The 20,191-nt window shown below is 37.5% G+C and overlaps 1 protein-coding gene across 1 annotated transcript in view; it reads left to right on the top strand.

The window, feature by feature from the left end:
• DDX60 (DExD/H-box helicase 60) overlaps positions 1–20,191 on the top strand; it is a 140,549-nt gene that overhangs the window by 108,658 nt on the left and 11,700 nt on the right. Inside the window, exons 31-38 of the mRNA XM_072773853.1 lie at positions 1,012–1,116; positions 2,221–2,421; positions 6,835–6,939; positions 7,214–7,355; positions 9,129–9,250; positions 14,291–14,438; positions 16,000–16,142; positions 19,804–19,955. Of these exons, the coding sequence (XP_072629954.1) occupies positions 1,012–1,116; positions 2,221–2,421; positions 6,835–6,939; positions 7,214–7,355; positions 9,129–9,250; positions 14,291–14,438; positions 16,000–16,142; positions 19,804–19,955 (1,118 nt within the window). The remainder of the gene's footprint in view (positions 1–1,011; positions 1,117–2,220; positions 2,422–6,834; positions 6,940–7,213; positions 7,356–9,128; positions 9,251–14,290; positions 14,439–15,999; positions 16,143–19,803; positions 19,956–20,191) is intronic.

The following is a 20,191-nucleotide window of genomic DNA, read 5'->3' as shown; positions in this document are numbered from 1 at the left end:
TAGAGAACACATTTCTAAAGAGGTATTTCTTCTAGTTACAATATAAATTTAACGTTCTTACTTTTCCCGTTTTTGTTTTCATTAACGAGCTTTAGAAAAAGCTAATAGAGTATGCATTTCATTTTCACAGATGTGTAGATCTCAGTTACAGAGTAACTCCAGAAAATTATTCCACATTGACATGAAGCCATGGCATATAAACAATCAATGAAAAGAGAAAGAGAGGGCCACTGGAAACACTCAGCATAAAAAAAAAGAAAGAAAGAAAGAAAGAAAGAAAGAAAGAAAGAAAGAAAGAAAGAAAGAAAGAAAGAAAGAAAGAAAGAAAGAAAGAAAGAAAGAAAGAAAGAAAGAAAGAAAGAAAGAAAGAAAGAAATACTCAGCATTATATGAGAAAATGAGCAAAAGTTGGATCATTTAAGAATCATTAAAGTTTGCCCTGGTGCCTTTTTGGTCAGTTTGTCAAGGCAATTCCGGGGAAAAATGAAACTGTTTTGCTCCTATTATTACAAGATCCGTAATTTCCATAGAAATAACCTTCACAAGTAAGTGGTCGTGGGCGAAGCAGCAATAGCCCAGAGGCGGGTTGCTAAGTGTTGCTGCCCCGCCAGGAAGAAATCCCCTTTTCAGTCCCTCATTAAGAAACAGTCACTGAGGACCTGTCCCCGGCCAGGGACTCCCGTCCCCGGGGATGCAGTGGCCAAGAGGGCTCGGGGCCCAGTGGAGGCAGCAGACCCACGACTGCCACCTGAGCATCACAGTCCCACGAGGACGCGTGTGCAGGCGGGGGGTCGTGGCCGGTGGCCGGTGGCCGGTGCTTGCTGTGGCTGCGCTGGTCCCGGGTTTTCTGTTGGACCTTTGAGCCGAGAACTGAATCAGCCAGACACGCGTTGGCAGGAGCGGGCCCGGGAGCGTGTGGGGTAGGGGGTCTCCGTCGGGGGCGCCGGGAAGCCCAGCGTTGGCCTCCTCCTGAAATGCGTTTCGTGAAGGATTCCTTTCTCCTCTCCCTAGGTGGTGACAGCTACCGGGACACTGGCTTTAGGAATCAATATGCCCTGTAAATCCGTGGTTTTTGCTCAGAACTCCATCTACCTGGATGCCCTCAATTACAGACAGGTATTGCAACACGCAGCAGGTGAATGTGCGGCCCTCAGACGCTGACACACAGGGCCTGCTATGGGGCCTGCGATCGGGAAGGCACCTGCCAGCTCTCGGGCCGGCGCCCCTGGACCTCCACTCGGGCCTGCCCATCGCTTCCGAGTGTGGGACGCAGAGTGGCAAGGGCGCGAGGCCACATCTGGCACCCAACGCTCAGGCTGTCATCAAAATGCCCTCCTCTCCTTCTCTCCAAGCACTTCCTTCTTATTCCCCCGTAGGCCCCATTTCCATCCCACAGAACACCCCTCTTACTTCCCGCCTCTTCCCCAACCTCTGTCCTTGTGCTCTCTCCCCCGGGGCTGTGTTCTGCACCAGCTCCCTCTCCCACGTCACCTTTGCAATCGTGTTGGGCTCCGGAGCCAGGGCCTTATGACATTTCCGATGACGAGCTTTGGGGTCAAGGTGCCACGGTGTGAGTCCTGGATCTTCCCCCTCCTGGTGTTTGACTACGGACAAGTTTCTCCCGTGCCCCGCGTTCCTATTCCCACATCGTAAAATGGGGATAATGGTCATATTTACCTCACATGGTGTGTGTTGCGAGGCCCGTATCAGAACAGTTCAAAGGATTTAGCGCATTCTGAGCACCTAATAGATGAGAACTAATACAGCTTCTATAAAGGGTTTGCTTTCTCTGAGTAGCATTTCTGAATTTTATCTTACTCATGTATTTCTTCAATCTGTGCACAATTTGCATGGTGATTGCTAGTGCAACACACCCGTGTGTAGGAAAGGAACAAGGGAGGGGAAGTGGGGAAGGACAGAATTGGGGTAAATAGTTCAGCTCTAAGTGAATTTGAAATTAGGGGCCAGTCTTCTCATCGTGCTCTTTCGAATTTATATCATGATATGAATATTTAGCACCATTTTTGACACGAAGCAAGGGCGTAATGATAACTGCCTCGCTCTCAGCTCTGTCTTAGTTGGATTCTAGCTCCAGTTTACCTAACGGTTGGGCGTACGCACGGCTTACTTGCTCCAGCCCCACGTGAAAGGCTCGTTTCTCACACTGCGATGGACAAAATGTTTAGGGGAGTTTTACTTTGTGATTCTCTTCGGTTCCAGATGTCTGGACGAGCCGGGAGACGAGGTCAAGACCTGATGGGAGATGTATATTTCTTCGGTATTCCGTTGCCCAAGATAGAAAAACTCATTAAATCCAACGTTCCTGAACTGAGAGGACAGTTCCCTCTGGGCATCACCCTGGTCCTGCGACTCATGCTGCTGGCTTCCAAGGCAGACGACCCAGAGGATGCTAAAGCCAAGGTATCGTGCTTGATCCTCGGAGGTAGAGTCTCCATTGCCAGCCTGGCTGTGGTCAGCCTCGCTTTTCTTTCGAGGTCTCTAGCGATGACTTTTCAGTTTCACTGGCTTTTTGCGCTTTGCAATGTCTCACATTGTGGAGGGTTGGGGCTAGAGAGAGAGGATAATCATTAGTTTTGTCTCCTCTGTCAATCACAGAATTTGTGCTGAATGGGCATTTGGAATTAAGGGTTACTGTTCTTTCATGTGGGATCGGTGTTGTCCTAGAGTAGTTAAGGGTGCTGCTGGCTAGAGATTTGACTTGATTTGATTTTTTAAAAGATGTTATTTATTTACTCAGAGAGAGAGAGACGGAACATGAGGGGAGGGAGGTGCAGCGGGAGGGGGAGAGAGAGTCTCAAGCAGACGCCCTGCTGAGCTCAGAGCCTGACTCCGGGCTCCATCTCATGACCCTGAGATCACGACCTGAGCAGAAATCGAGAGTCAGATGCTCACCCCGCGGAGCCACCCGCATGCCCCTGGCGGTAGATCTTAAAAGATCTGTGTTAGATTCCATTTTCAAAAGGAGCAAGATGATTAATTGTGATCATTTCATAACAGTTGAGTTTATTTTTTGCAAAAACACAAAGCAACCCAAATTCATCAAAGAATATTTAGATAATATAAAAGGTTGAAGGAAGACAAAATGCATACAGGTTTCATCATCCAAAGCCAGTCTTATTATCATTTTGGTATTTGGCCACGCATGTACATTTGGTTTTTAAACACTGATATATTTGATTAGATGTTGATATGATTTTGAACTTTTCCTGAAATTTTCGCTGAGATAAATATTTTGTGTCTAATCTCACCATGAGAGATTTAAAATTCATAATAAAACAATTTGATTTTTATTCTTATGAAGATGCATTATTTTTGTATATTGAATACTAATATTTAATATTGTCTATTAATTCAGATACTGTTTGTTGATGCGAGGAATCTTTTAGGACTTTCGTAATGAGTTGGCTCTTCTGGGGCTGCTGGTCTAACAGTGCAGGCACCTATCATTTTAGACCAAAACTTCCCCATTTCTGCATTCTTAATTTTTACTCCTGTGTAGGAGAGAAGAATAGATCTTTTAGCAAGTTTTTTAAAAAAAAATTTAAGAAAGTTTATTGGAGTGGTTTATTTTCTTTGCCTTGGCATATTCAAGAAAATCTATCTGTAATCTTCACACATAAAAAGCTCAAGTACGGACATAAAGTTCTCAGAATTTTCTCTACTCATCACATGAAAGTAAGATGGCTTCATTTCCTCTGGAGCATACTGTTAAAGAGGAGTAGAAAAAAAATAATAAAATAAAAAAAATAAAGAGGAGTAGACACTTTTAGTCTCCCCTAAAGGAGCCACATAATTCCTACTCTCTTGTCGTTAATTTGATTTTTTTCTGCCTACGTATTTATATGAATCTTTAAAAAAATCCTTAAATTTCAAAATCTGTTTTGTGGGCCATTTTTAAAATTGATGTTTTAGTTATTACATGCTAAGAACTTTGAATCTTCATAATCAGTTTTTAAAATTGTGGTAAAATAAAAATAACGTAGAATTACCATCTTAGCCGTTTTTAAGTGTACGATTCAGTAATGTTAAACTCATTTCCATTTTGCTACGATCAAGTGGTTTTGGAACTAAGAAGAGATTTCTTAAGTTAGATCTTTGATATTTGCTTCTGTTTTCATTTGTCCAATTTTTTATCAAGAAAAATTATAATTTTTAAATCAAGAATTCTTTCTCTGTACTCTATTGCTATGTGTTTCTTCATTATGGGAGAACCTGTGAAATTTATCTTTCACATCGCTGCTGCCGCTCTCCGGTTTCAGTTCTGCTCTGTAGTTATACACATGTGGATTTTAAGTCTGCTACCGGAATTTTAATTTTCCTGAAATGCTTCACTATTTCTTACATCACTCTTCCACATATTAATAAAGTATTTTTTTTAAATGTCAATTCATAATTATCCATTTACCTTATGTTATTTTGCATTGTCTTGCAGAGGTCGTATCTTATGGTGCCCATCAAGGATGCCAAATAATTTTTCAAAAAACAATTTTGCTCCATAAAGAAAACCATTTTTTTTAAGAAAATCATTTTTTAAAAAGATTTTATTTATCTATTCATGAGAGACACAGAGAAAGAGGCAGAGACCCAGGCAGAGGGAGAAGCAGGCTCCCTGCAGGGAGCCCGATGTGGGACTCGATCCCGGGACCCCGGGGTCACGCCCTGAGCCCAAGGCAGATGCTCAACCACTGAGCCCCCGGGCGTCTCAAGAAAACAATTTTTATAGGTCAGCCCCCTACCCTTTTCTTACGATGGTTCTGCAGAACCGGATTCCCGATGATCTTGCTGAACTCACGTCTCCCTGCTGTCCCACATGAGCCCACCGCCTGCCCCAGGGATATTCAAGGCACGTTACAGCCTGGGGACCATGGCTTTGCTGTTTCTTTTCCTTCTAACATCTTCTCTCAGTCGTGTGCGTAGCCTCACTCCTTTACCTCATTCAAGTTTTGGTTCTAACGTTACTCTCAGTAAAGCCTCCTGACGTTGCCCTTTCTAAGTTGTGAATGTTTCTCCTGTGTGCTGCGCTGTGATCCTGATTCACTTATATACGGCGCGTGCCCCTCCTTCTGTACATCAGGTATCTACCACCTATCACCTATCTATCTATCACCTATCATCTATCTATCTATCATGTTTTTACTTATTTTCTCTATATTTCCCACTGGAATGTAAGCACTCTGTGGCCAAAGATCTTTGTCTTCATTCCTCATATAGACATTTAAAAAACATTTTTTAGCATGACTGAATAACTTTAGGAAAGCGATCAATTTCCTTATAAAAAAATTGATCTATTGTGGGTTTTTCTATTTTCTCACTTTTGGATATAGGTACATTAGTGTCAATCTGTTGGATTACCAAAGAACAGGATGTATGATTTCACTCTGGCTTCTCTCTGCCCTCCTAAGTGGGGCTCAAATACCCTATTAAACGTGAGGCTTGATGAGTAGCTTTTGAACCACATGCTAGTGTGTAGTAGATTTTAACACTTATGTAGCTTTTCTGGACTGGAAATTTATTGACCTACTTTTGCCAGTCCTGCTGCCACATTGCCGTCAGGGTCCTTACTATCTTAGTAAGGCTTTAGTTATGTGTCTACAGCTCTAAGACTACAGTGAACTACCATGAGTTGCTCACCCTCTTGCTACTCTGCTGTTTTCTTGCTGTTGCCATCTATGACTAAATGTAGAGCTAGAGAAGAGAGAGAGAGAGAGAGGTGGTAGGAAAGGGCATTTTTGGGGACCCTCAAAAAGAATCATCCTAAAGTAAGGACGACGTACACTATACCCCCTGCCTTTCTGCCTTCTCTCTCTCATCCGTTTCCTCCCACCTTCATTTCACATAGTCCGCCGGCCTTACGATGAATACAGGTTCTTCCCAGGTTCTATGAACTCCCAGGCCTGATGGCAGACAGGCTCAAACGTGATGATGCTGGGAAATTTTCCTCTTACTGGTATTTCATAGACGTGTTAGTGCACAGCTCCACGGTACCTGAACTACGCCCCCGGTGCTGTTTCACAGGGGAAACCAAGCGATGTTTTCAGTACTTTTGTTTTAATCGACATACTTCTGTTATTTTTGCCGCAACGCTGCAGGGCATGCGACAGCAGACCTTGTTTTCTTCCAGAATAAACTAAGGGCTGTAAGCTCTTAAACTGGGTTCACATTTATTACCCGGTTATTTGGCAATATGCTTCGGTTCTGATGGTCGTGTTTTATATGTTCTATTTGTTAAAGGAAGGATGTGCCATGTAAGAAGAAGGTAAAGCACATAATGTGAAATTTAACTGAATCTTCTATGTTGCTCGTCGTGTCTGTGTGGTATAGCACATACGGCTGATATCCAGCCTTTATATTCTTTTATGTGATAGTCAGGTGCAGCCACAAGAGGAGACAGAGATAAAGCTCGGGAAAATAAAGTATTATATTTACAAGGCTTAGAGACAGGAGTCACGGCACACTACGGGGCACCGTATGTGAAGGACACCAGGCTGGTCTGGAGGCAAACGACGGGAGGAGCAGGAAGGTTTAGGTGCCTCCTTTATTATAGTTTCTATGGAAAAAGCGAGACAGGTCAGAGTAAGCAGTCTAGGATTGGCGACTGTGAATAATTCTCCTGGGTTTTGGGCTCTGCAGGTGGCCTCTTGTTGCCTGGGACCTGGCTCCGGGGTGACGTTGGACAAGAAATATTGGCTAGGTGTATAGGTGTATAGGTGTAATATTGGCTACAGAAAACCATTTAAAATTAGAGCATATCTATATTACTGTTTGCAAATATATTTCATAAAACTAACATGGTGCGGATACTCTTCTTTAAAGGTGCTGTCCGTGCTAAAGCATTCATTGCTGTCCTTCAAACAACCCAGAATCACGGAGCTATTGAAACTTTACTTCTTGTTTTCTTTCCAATTCCTTGTGAAACAGGTATGATTGCCCCTTGTCTTTTTGTGAAATAGGAATGGCACTATCTTCATTTTTTTTTTATCATGCTGAATTAATTTGTGGTCTTTACAAGGTTATATCCAATGACTAATATTTCTTTACTTGATATGATTGTCACATATGAGCCAGATAACAATTACCAATTCCTCTTGTATTGGTATTAAATACTATTTTAAACTGACACTGAATAAGTTAGTTATTAATTACTATACGTGGGTGAGTTGAGTCAAACTAATAAATTATTTTTGTTTTTTAGGGCTATTTAGATCAAGAAGGTAAACCAAGGGGGTTTGCTGGCCTTGTATCACATTTGCATTATCATGAGCCTTCTAATTTTGTTTTTGTCAGTTTTCTCAGAAAAGGCCTTTTCCATAATCTCTGTCAGCCAACTAGGAAAGGTAAGCTTGCTGTTCTTGTGTATAATCTTAAAATAGCAACAGAAACTATAGTGGAGCTAGCACTTCAGGACAATTTTTTCGCCAAAAAATAACACAAGTTAATATTTAGATAATTTAGAAATATTAAATTAGATAAAATAAAGTTTTATATACCTACTAATATAGGTTATATGAGAGACAGCCATCTTTTGTGTCATCTATTTTAAAATGTTAGTTTCTTATGAACTTTGGTAATTTCTAGATTCTAGGACTCAGAGCATATTTTAAAAATATATGATTTTTTAATAAATATCTTTATAATTAAATTTAATATGTGCAGAGCATAGAAAAGAGATATAGGAAAGCATTATGTTAAATATAATATTCACCATTAGTATTTGTGAATTTTTTTCCAATCATATTTTCTTAGAGTATAAATGTACAGTAAATATATAAGTATATGGTATAAATATATATAAATTTATATATTTAAATAACTAATTAGAATCTAGAATCTTCCTTGAAATATATTTTGCCAATATCATGTAATTTTTTGTGAATTGCACTTTGATGCCTGCCTAATATTCCAATGACTAATATATTTTTTTTAATTAAAAGCCTTCAATTTTTAAAATTAAACTGTAGACCTTTAAACAGTGTCCCTAAAAGAAGTGTTCTCCTTTTTGTACTTAAATTTGTTATATTTCCCAATTCCTGACAAATGCAGTGCTTTTCATAGCATTTCTTTATCTTCTATCATAATTGATAGCAACACTTTACTTTGTGCAAAAAGTCTAGTCACTATGCTCTGAGCATGCACTGTTCCATGAAACAAGGGTACTCAGGAAATTCTATCCCCCCAAAAGCTCTGTGGGCATGGGTAGCGTGGGGTGGGAGGGTGTATACTATTATAATCATGGAGGTAGAAAATTTGATGACTTTATGAGGCATGTGACATGGCTATCACTATTTTGTAAATATGGAAACTCAGACACAGAGAAGCTAAATAAACTGCCATGGCCATACAATTGTAATAAGTGTCAGAGCCAAGATTCAGGTATAAATGGTCTGAGTCTAGAGCCCAAGTCATTAAAGGTAGCACTTTTTTAATCACTACGGTGTAATATTCATGCGTTGTGAACGGTAGAGAGTAAGTCAAAAGGGTGGTGCCTTAACGTGAGTGGCGAGAAGGTAAGGAAGGGAGATAGGACTTGGTCCTTGGTGGGCTGAGTTTTGGAAAGCCTTAAATGCTAGGCTAAGGAGATTGGATTTTGCTCATTAGATACTGAGGTGTAATTGGAGATTTTTTGAATGGCCGAGAGAAATGATCATAAAATGCTTTAGGAAAACCTATCATAGCTTGAAGTTGAGGGTGAGAGGAGTGGATGGAATCCAGGTGAGGAGATGGGGCAATTTGGGGTTAGAATGAGTATGGTATGAACTAGTGTGGGAGTAGAAAGCAGGAAGAAGAAGGCACCGTTGCACACTGTCAGTTCCTTGGTTGCTGTATTTGTTACAGATTTTCCGTTTCCATGAAATGAAATGCAGCCAAACATTCAACTTAAATGTCAAAAATGGGGATGACTGGGTGGCTGAGTCAGTTAAGCATCTGCCTTCAGCTCAGGTTATGATCCCGGCGACCCGGGGTCGAGCCCCGCACCTGGTTCTCTTCAGCGGGGAGCCTGCTTCCCCCTGCTTCTCTGTCAAATAAATGAATACAATCTTTAAAGAAATGTTAAAGATGAGATTGACGCACCTTTTTACCTTTATAACAAGGCTCTTTGATTTGTATAGGTTCAAAACATTTTTCTCAAGATGTTATGGAAAAGCTAGTGTTAGTATTGGCCAATCTGTTTGGAAGAAGAATTCTTCCAGCAAAGTTTCAGGAAACTACTATCAAGTTTTATCAATCAAAGGTAAAATTCATGTTTCTGATGACATTAAAAATTACTGTGATTAAGTAGATCCCACCGTAAGTGATTCAGCAGCAGTAGAATTTTATCAATATAGGGCTCATTTGTTTTATAGAATAATAATTTGTTCTATCGGTGATTACTGTCCTAGTTAACCTATAATTCATAAGCTTCTGCACATAAATCTATCAAAAGAAGAAATGCCTTGAGGAAAAATAAGATAAAGAATTTTGCTCATGTTTTCCATTTTATTGTATGATTGTATCAAATTGTAGCATCCAGTTTCCATGAAATGAAATGCAGCCAAACATTCAGCTTAAATGTTAAAAATGGGGATGTCCAGTGGCTGGACATCCAGTGGCTAAAATAAAAATGTAGATAATTAGACAGTAAATGAACTAATAGTTCCCATCATTGAATCTGTAGTTCCCTTAGGGTCTTTTCACCTTGAGGTGGGGCACAGGTAAGAAATCTTATGAACTGTAATGTCCTCACTGAAAAATATTAGAACAGTCGTTGAAGAAATCATCCCTTGACTCACATAGAATAAAGGCAAGAAAACTCTTTTCCAATTTTGTTTGCAACATATTCTTTGATCAGGATTTGCCATTATTAAATCAGCATCAAATACTGTTCCTAAGGTACCCCAGTAGGATCTGAGAAAATGGGATAGGCTGGTTATACTAAATAACATTAGTAAAAGGTGACAAGGAACCGAGAGATGAGCAAATCTATATTGTCTAGCTCCACAATGTCAAATTACAAATCTTAGCCCTCAAGAAATATTCTCTTGACCAGTGAGCACAACTTAAGTCACTGATCTATCATCACATTTTTTTCATCACAAGTATACTCTTGAGGTATTATTCATTTTGTTTAAATGATTTATATTTAACTTAGAAAAGTTAGTACCTAAATTCTTACAAGGAAAAAGATATTAAAAATATACAATAAAGAAATGTTTTGCATGGACATCTCCTGTCTCTCTCGCTGTCTGTCTCTTTCTCTTTTATTTAAAGGTTATTGGAAATTTGTGCACTTCCAAGTAGGATGTAGTGAGTGGTTATCATTCGTATTGAGACAGAGAGCTGTGGAAACAATGAGGATTCGGCTGGCTAAATTATAAAATGGCAAGAACTTACTAATGGTGTGATGGGAATCTCTAATCATGGTTTTCTCCCAAAGGATTTGTTGATTCTGGACAGGGTTTGACAATTGTACTTAGCATATTCAGAGAGCCTCTCCTATGAGATCAAAAAAAAAAAAAAAGTTATTAAAGCTTTTAGTGACCACATGGGGCTGGAGTGACAGAAATTGAGGAGACGGGGTTTCTATGAGTTTACTGAGAACGTTCACTGAGCATCAGATCTGCATGAAATGTTAGGTTACTACACCAAATTGTTTCTAGTCTTGTGGCATTTATTAAGTAAAAACCCACTAGAAGGAAGGTTCTGCATTTATTCACAGGCTTGTATTCCTCTCAAGACATTTTTGAAGACTTTTAGAGCCGGAAGATGTAAAAGGTTAGGAAGCTCTGTAGGAAAGAGGTGGATCTTTGGGAATCTTTTAGGACTGAGTAAACGAGACCCACCAGCCTCATACTCAAAGTCCCAAGAGGGTCATGACCCAGGAACAGAGTTAAATCAGGTATAGACTTGGGACGCCCGGGTGGCTCAGTGGTTGAACATCTGCCTTTGGCCCAGGGCGTGATCCTGGAGTCCCAGGATCAAGTCCTATATTGGGTTCCTTGTGGGGACTCTGCTTCTCCCTCTGCCTGTGTCTCTGCCTCTTTCTCTGTGTCTCTCATGAGTAAATAAATAAAATCTTTAAAAAAAAATTAAAAATATATAAATCAGGTATCAACTGAAACTTAATAAAACTGGAAAACAATACCAACAATATCACTTTAATCTCTACTTGGATTGGAGTGATCACATTTTAATCACATAACCAAACACAAAAATGGGAAAACTCACTCTGGTGGAAGATAACATCATTTAAATCCTATCAAGTCCTAAAAATTTATGGTGAAAAAAAAAAAAAAAAGCCCCAGAACTAAAAAGTAAATAAGCAAGCAAGACTGTATGACCAATTGGCAGGAAGAAGAGCAGGCAATAGTAGTAGATACACAGATAATTCAGATATTGGGATTAAGAAACAAAGAATATAAGTATGATTAATATGTTCAAGAAAATAGGAGAAGTGATAGACAAAATTTATGAAAAGATAGAGAATTTCACCAGATAATTAGAATTTTACCATATAATTAAATGGAAACTTCAGTATTGAAAAATATAATGTCTGTATTTTTTTCTATGACTTTTATAGTTTCAAGTCTTACATTTAAGTATATTTTTCAATTCTGAAAAATATAATGTCCGTATTTTTTTTCTATGAATTTTATAGTTTCAAGTCTTACATTTAAGTCTTTAAAATTTGAGTTTGTTTTTATGTGCAGTGTATGGTAAGGGTCAATTTCATTCTTTTACACGTGTATGCCAAATTTTGCCAAAATCATTTGTTGAAGAAATTATCCTTTCCTATCGTGTGTTCTTGGCACCCTTGTCAAAGATCTGTTGACCATATACATGTGGATTTATTTCTGGACTTATTCTGTTGTTCCATCAATCTATGTCTTTCATTATGCTGGTACCATACTGTTTTAATTACTGTAGCTTTGTAATCTATTCTGAAACTAGGAAATGTGATGCCTCTGGCTTTGTTTTTCTCCCCTCAAGATCATTTTGACTATTCAAGGTCTTTTGTGATTCCATATGATTTTTGAGATTGTTTTTTATGTTTATGTTAAAAATGCCATGGGATTTTGATAGGAATTGCAATGAATCTGTAGATCAATTTGGATAGTTTTGACATCTTAATAGTAATTATTCTTCCAATCATGAATATGACATATATTTGCATAATTTGTGTCTGCTATAATTTCTTTCATCAGTGTTTTATGCTTTTCAGTGTAGAGGTCTTTCACTTCCATGGTTAAGTTGATACCTAAATACTTTATTTTTTTTGATATATTACAGATGAGATTGTCCTATTTTTATTTTCAGGTACTTACTTAGTATGTAGAAACAACTTTTTTTTTGGAAACACAACTATTTTTTAATGTTGATTTTGTATTCTCCAACTTTGCTGATATTGCTTATTAGTTCTAACAGGTTTTGCTGTATGTGCTAAAAGAAATATCGTATACTTTAGGCAGACAAAAAAATCTAAACTTGTAAATGTAACAGGGCATGAAGCACACTAGAAAGGATAATGTGTGGGTAGATATAAATAAATATCTACTGTATCTAAAAATAATTATAATGTATTATGGAATTTATAATATGCATACATAACTAAAATGCATGACAGTCATAATACAAGTGTTGGGAAGGGTAAATATATTTGAGTATTTTAACGTTCTTACAGTATTAAGAATTGTAAAAATTAAAAATATATTTTATAATAGTTTTGACATCATAATGCATCAATTATCTTCTAAAATAGTGTACAAATAAGTGTTAATAGAAGAAAAGGGTGAAAAAAATCAATGATTTAATTTTTCAGCTTAAGAAGCTAGGAAAACAAAACAAATAGAAAATCTAGCAGGGTAAATTTTACAAATATCAGGAAAGAAAATGGGACATTACTACAGATCTTACTGTGAATATCAAAAAGAATAAATGAGGATATTATGAATAATTTATGCCGGTACATTTGATCACTAAAAAGATAAAAACTAGACAAAATAATATGTAATATATGGTCCAGACAGAAACTGAATACTAAAATAGTATATATAATCTCAACTGTATAAATAAGTACATTGAATATATATGTGCTAAATACTTCAGGTAAAATACTTTTTTTTTATTTTATTAAGAAAAACCCCAACAATTATATGCTGTTTATATAATTCACATCTTAGCTATAAGGTCCCAGAAAGATTGAAAGTAAAATGATAGAAAATGAGATATTCCAGGTAAATACCAGAAGAATCAGAAACACCTTAACTTCCTGAAAATTAGACAGATTCATGTAGTTGAGTAAGCCTTTTAACACTGATTTTTTAAAAAATTGTACTTGTAATGCTTACTGTGATAAATACCTTTTAAATATAAGTAGAATTCTTAAAAAAAAGAAAATTTAAAAATTAAAATAAGAAAAAATACATATAGGACAAAAATGAAATGGAATTATAAAATATTTTATTTAAAAAATAATAAAAGAAACATACACATACAAGATGTAATTCATACAATGATTAGAGCAAAATTGATAGCCTTATAATCATATCTTAGAAAAGAATAAAGGGTGAAAAAAAATCAGTGATTTAATTTTTCAGCTTCAGAAGCTAGGAAAACAAAACAAATAGAAAATCTAACAGGATGAATTTTCCAAATATCAGGAAAGAAAATGGGACATTACTACAGATCTTACTTTGAATATCAAAAAGAACAAATGAGGATATGATGAATAATTCATGCCAGTACATTTGATTATTTGGACAAAATGGGCAAAGTCCTACAAAATGCAACCTCCAAAACTAACCAAGGAAGATTAAAAAAAAGTCCTGTGTCTGGTATCTATTAAAGAAATGTGTTCAATTATTTTAAAAATTTTCCTACAATAATATAAAAAGTGCACTTACTGTGAGAACTGGGTATTGTATGGAAGTGTTGAATCACTACACTCTACACTTCAAACCTATATCACACTGTATGTTAACTGTACTGGAATTTAAACAAAAACTTTTTTTAAAAAAGGTGGTGTTGATTAATTAGTGTGAAAGTAAATTTTTAAGAGTGAAAATACAAGTTTTCATAAATGTATAATAGAAACGAAAAATGAATTTTACCTCAATTTCATGGATGAAGGGATGAAACAATTACATTATTAAATAAAGAGGTAACTACAGAATTGTATTGCAGTGTTCTTTACCATTCTTCCAAAGTTTCAGTTTTCAAGGAAGGTATATAGAGCTCTCTTTTAAAAAGAATATTTGGCCTTCCAGTGTTTTTAATGATCTCCCTGATGATTTAGGTGTTCCTTGAGGATCTCCCGGAGGATTTTAATGATGCTTTACATGAGTATAACATGAATGTTACAAAGGAATTTGCCTCCTTCCTACTAAATGTTGCCAAGTTGGCTGATATGAAACAGGAATATCAACTCCCATTGTCAAAAATAAGTAAGTATATCTTAGCTCCACTGTGGAACAATTTAAAGAAAATATTATCTTCCTAAGAATATTTTTTCCCAGAGAACTAGTAGAGCCTGAGAAAGATCAGTCTGCCTTAAAATAAGGAGATTCTTCTTGCTTCCCCAAGAAACAAACTCTTGGTTATTATTATTATTATTATTATTATTTTTTTTTTTTAACCCTTGGTTATTAGAAGTGTAAAGGGCAACAGAGAATGAAACTAGAGTCATTTATAAACCATCTTGATTAAAGGTTGCTTTTGGGGCAAGCCTGACAAACAGTAAGGATATTTATGAGATGAACAGAAGTGAGATATCATTCTATCGCTCATTTTCTTGAGAGGAAATAACATATAGACTCTTGGCAGGTTACCTGGGCCCAAACTCTGGTCCTGCTATTCCTGGCAGTGAGACCTCGGGCAATATTCCATATTATTTCAATAACCCATATTCATACTTCAATTTTCTCAAGATATATAAAAAAAAGAAAATAACGTTACTTACCTCGTTGGGGTAAGTTTTAAATAATTCAGTTAATATATATGAGCATCTTAAAATGGTACCTAGCACATAGTAAATGCATTAATCTTTGCTCTTATTTTTCATAAGCTATTGGATAGAAATCTTCTAGGGGAAAGTAAACAGGAAAAGCTGGCTGGGATAAAAGGAAAGGGTTGAGCCATGGGAAGTAATTTCCCACTTTCATTAAACCCTAACATCCTCAATTGGAAAAAGTAAAGGAAGCGGAGCCTATTACTTCCTGGACCTTATTAAAGTGGGAAGCAGCGTGGACAAAAGCAGACGGGAGCAGTGGAACATTGTGAGCATCCCAGAGAAGGCCAAATGGCAGTGCCTTCATTACAAATCAGAGCCAACTTCGGGTGCATAATCCGGGACTTTTTAAGAGTAGGAACAGAGGGGGCACCTGAGTGGCTCAGTCAGTTAAGCGTCTGTTCTTCAGCCCAGGTGGTGATCCCAGAGTCCCTCATGGGGGTGCGGAGTCCGGGATCATAACCTGAGTCAGGGTCCCTGCTCAGTGGGGAGTCTGCTTCTCCCTCTGCCCTTCCTCCTGCTCGTGCTCTCTCTCTTTCTCTCACTCTCCCCCAAATAAATAGATAAAATCTTTAACAAAAAGAGCAGGAATGGAAAAAAATATTTCTTGTTAATATGCCATTTTCAAACCTAGTGATAGTGGCCTCTTGGAATACCCTGTCTGGAAGGATTGTGGGGGGAAAAAGCACCAAGGTAATAACAATAATTCTATGTTAGCATTGCAATTTAAATGTAGTCTTTTATTGCCTGTTGATCAAGGAACTCAAATATAATACAAAATTTTATGATATTGATGACGTATTGATAGCTAACCGTTACTGAGTGTATTCTGTGCCAAGACATGCTGCTCACTTTACGTGATATATCCCATCCAGTCTGATACGGGTCCTGCCACGCGGAATGACTCCCTCTGTAGCATGGCCTAGAGTATGTGCATGAAGCTTACCAATTTGGCTGGTTTTTAAAAAAACTGATCTATCCCAATCTATTATGACCAGATTTCACAGGAAAGGAATGTGAGGACTCTGAACTTGTGTCTCACTTGATGAGCTGCAAAGAAGGAAGAGTAGCAATTTCTCCATTTGTTTGTCTCTCTGGAAACTCTGATAGTGATTTGCTTCAACCAAATACTCCAAACCATGTAAGTAGAGATGGGGTTTATAAATAAAAGATCTTTAAGAAAGAATTAGATTTAAACTTCTAGGCTGTTTAAGAAGGATTTGATATTTCGCAAATTGAAAAACAAAAATTCCAGGTGTATGAACAGAAATATCCAGGAAATGGTACTCTTGAGCCCTGTAGGATTTCTGTTTTTTTTTTCCGTGTTGGCCTGAGGAACCCTGCTCCATTATACAGAATTCCCAGCTTTTCTTCTGTCTTTATAGGTTGATGCAAGTTTGCTATGCATAAAGCACTTAAAACTATCTTCGGGCTTTCCCAGTATTGCTACAGAGGCCACAAATCCCATATATATATTCTGGATCACTGATGTCCAAAGTGGAGTACAGAGAACTAGCACATTGGGAACATGCTGGATAATCCACTGAATGCTGGAATCTTGTAGGAATTTAATGCATATTTTAACACAGTTTGTGAAAAAAATAAGTTTCGTGATATTTGATACGGTTAGACACTAGTGTCTCAATTCCATTCTCATCTCAAGTCAGTCTGTCCTCTGTTATGTAAAATAGTCTACCTAAAAGAATTTTGAGAAACTAAGTTGACCCTTGTGCATTTTATTTTATTTTTTTAAAAGATTTTATGTATTTATTCATGAGACACACAGAGAGAGGCAGAGACACAGGCAGAGGGAGAAGCAGGCTCCCCGTGGGGACCCCGATGAGGGACTCAATCCCGGGACCCCAGGATCACGACCTGAGCTGAAGGCAGGCGCTAAACCACTGAGTTACCCAGGAGTCCTGACTGTTGTGCATTTTAAATGGACACATACATTTTTATCACAAATTCAAATAATTTCTAATGATATAATTTCCAGCTTCAGATAAATGTTGATATGTTAAAATAATGCCATCATATCATTTTTAATGAATAAAATGGAATATGAATACTGAAGCATTTGGATACCCATAATTATAAAATTAAAAATAGTCAAGAATAAAATTTCTAATGACTTAATTATAAAATTAAAAACAGTCAAGAATAAAATTTCTAATGACTTAATTATAAAATTAAAAACAGTCAAGAATAAAATTTCTAATGACTTAAAATTTGGGACAGTTCTTTTCTCTTGGAGTTAGATCATACATTCCCTCACATAATGTAATTAATATATTTTTAAACACCAAGCCACCCTATCCATTTCTAAGCTTAAATAGTATGCAATTTCAATTTAATGGTTATTTTCTGTTAATTACAGAAACTTAAATATAATACGGATTATGAGGATTACTAAAAATAAAATTAATATTGTATTAGAAATATATGTATTAATGCAGTGGCTGAAACTATTTATAAATTAGTCCATATAACTAAGAATGAATATTTACTTATTTTCAGAATGAAACAGGGTTCCATCACCGAATTTCAATTTGAATGTTGAGAAACCTTATTCAAATAGATAAGTAGCTTAGAATTGAACAACTTTCGTTATGCCAGTGATACACAATTCTTCTGATTCCTTCTGAGTTGTTTGTCTCAAGTCACCTAGCAGTCTATTATCACAAATATATTTTTAATGTTCTTTTAATTAGCAACTTAATTAGAGCCACTTTAATTTTGTTGAATTCAAGGAATTGGAAGCAACCTAATTTAAAAGGGAAAAATGCACTTCTTATGTAGCCTTTAAAGTCATCCACTTTCTCATTAGGAAAGCAATATTGCTCTTTGTGGCTACCCTGTACGTTTTCAAACCCCACGTAAGTCTGAGGAAGCTTTTTGTTTTATAAGATGAGAGAAAAGCATTTATGAAAGGAGAGATGAGAAAGAATTTTTTTTTTTCACTGATCATGTACATGGTTTAAAAATGAACCTGAGACCACTGCTCAGGGCCTAGGGGAAGCTCTCAGGCTAGTTCTTTACCCTCGTCGAACGAACGGTGTCTTACGGAATGTGGAATTTTTGCATAGAAATAAGAGCGGACTGAGCCCCGCTTGTAAGATCAATGACTTTATGAAGGTTTTTTCCCTTGTATTTTATATCTATAATTACAATGAATTACTTATATAAGACGTTTGCAGCTAATCACATGGAAAACAAGGCATTTTGTTAAGTATTATAATTTCCCTTTTTCTCTATTTTACAATTAACTTAACGGATGGTCAGTACCTACCATTAACTTTTGGCTCCTTTCCATATGCAAATTTCCCCCTCGAGTTTTGGAGGGACTTGATACAGTTTTAATAGGATAAAATGTCTATGTCCTGTTGCTGTGCAGTCACCATCAATTAGAAGAGATCTTTAAGGTGCAGGGAATGAACTAAGACGGGCCTTTCGTTGTTCCTGATGGTGCGCTAGGGAAGAGCGTGGTTCTAGTTCATTTATTTTGAAGCATCCTGCACTGATGAAGATTTCCAGAGTATTCCTCGATGACAGCACGCCCTTTGCCTTACCCCACTCACTACATACAATTTCACTTTACTAGTATCCTAGTACTCTCAAGATTCTTTTGCTTTTATTGGTCGTTACCTTTTAATTCAATGTTAAATAGACATTCACGATATCTTTAAATCACGCATCGATAAGCTGCAAAGCATAAAACTAAAATGAAGACTCACGGACTCAACACCCATGGGCTCCTCCTCCATTTTATTCTCTTGTCTCCCCTCTTTTGCCTGGATGTCAATTATCCTGAATTTTGTGTTCTTTAATTCTTTACAAAACATCATATTCCAAAGTCGCTTTTTATATTTGCTGCTTTTGTATGAAAAGCAAAGGAATCCTTACTGCAGTCTCCTGCATTTCTTGTTTCTGTTTTCTGGACTCAACTCCATGCTCCCAAGATCCGTCCACGTGGTCGCATGAAGCTCTATCTTATTTTTACTACTTCACAGTATTTCAGAGCCGTTGATCTATTCTCTTCTTAGAAACTGTTTGTTTCTAGTCTTCACTGTTACAAATGCGCTGCCACAAATGTCTAGTACACGTGCGTGGCAGTTTCCCCTTGAATGTAAAATCTTCTGGATTTTTGAGGTCACAACAGTTTTCTAGATCGTGCGAGAATAAGAATATTCCAAGAAACTCTTAATAATAAAAGAGCTTTCATGCTACTACCAAACCGTTTGGAAAGTTGTACCGATCAGTGTATCGGAGTAGTTCTCATTGACCCCGTATAGTTGTAAAATAAGCAGACATCAAAAGCGAGTGACTTGTGTACCTCCTATTCTTATCTTTCTTCTCTTTCCCCTATATCTTCCTTTTTATCCTGGTGGTGGTTGGGTTTTTGTGATTGGTAGAGTCGTTCAGTCGAACTCTTCAGACAGAAAAGGCACTGGTTCTCTGATACTCCGTTTACAAGGTATCTCTTAGGCCAATTAGGATAATAATAATAATAAAAAAAATAAAATTAGCCTTTGTTTTCTAGTGAGCCTTGCTGTGATTCTCATGGCTGGGTGGTTGGAAGTGTCCGCGTGCTCTGAGGCAGTAGGTTCACGGGCGGTACCAAGTCACCCCGTAGGCCTGCTTCAGGACGCCACCAACCCACTGTGTACGGAAGACACCCTCTGCCTTCATGGTGAAGAGTGTGCTTCAAGAAGGCCGAGTACAGAAAGGAAGTTCACAGCTCGGTGTCAGAGATCGGAGACTTTCTTTGCACGCAAATAACGAGAAGAGTTGTGTTTCTTTAGGTCGTTCTGCGCACAATTGGCATCGATCACAGTCGGGCTCCTGTGCTGTGGTCGCAGACATTTGACAACCAAGGAAGAAGAATGCCACTCAACGCTTATGCACTTGATTTCTACAAACATGGCTCCTTGACTGGACTAGTCCAGGACAACAGGTGGGCTTATCCCCCTTCTCTTCTCCACCACTTAGAATCTTGCTCTCCTTCTGTCTCCACGTCTGCGTTTGTGTCTCTGGCCCCGTCTTCCTCTCTCCTTGCTACCTCCACCTCCAGTTCCATTGCTGTATCCGTCTCTACATCTTATACCTTGTGGATGAACCTAATGAATTTTAGGCAAAGCTTTTTATGATTTTAAGTAGAGTTGAATCATGCTAAATAATATACTGGAACTT

The sequence above is a fragment of the Canis lupus genome, chromosome 13 (assembly GCF_048164855.1).
Source record: "Canis lupus baileyi chromosome 13, mCanLup2.hap1, whole genome shotgun sequence".
NCBI classification, from domain to species: Eukaryota; Metazoa; Chordata; class Mammalia; order Carnivora; family Canidae; genus Canis; species Canis lupus.
Note: the sequence above shows the minus strand (reverse complement) of the source record. Positions and strands in the feature narration are given on the sequence as shown.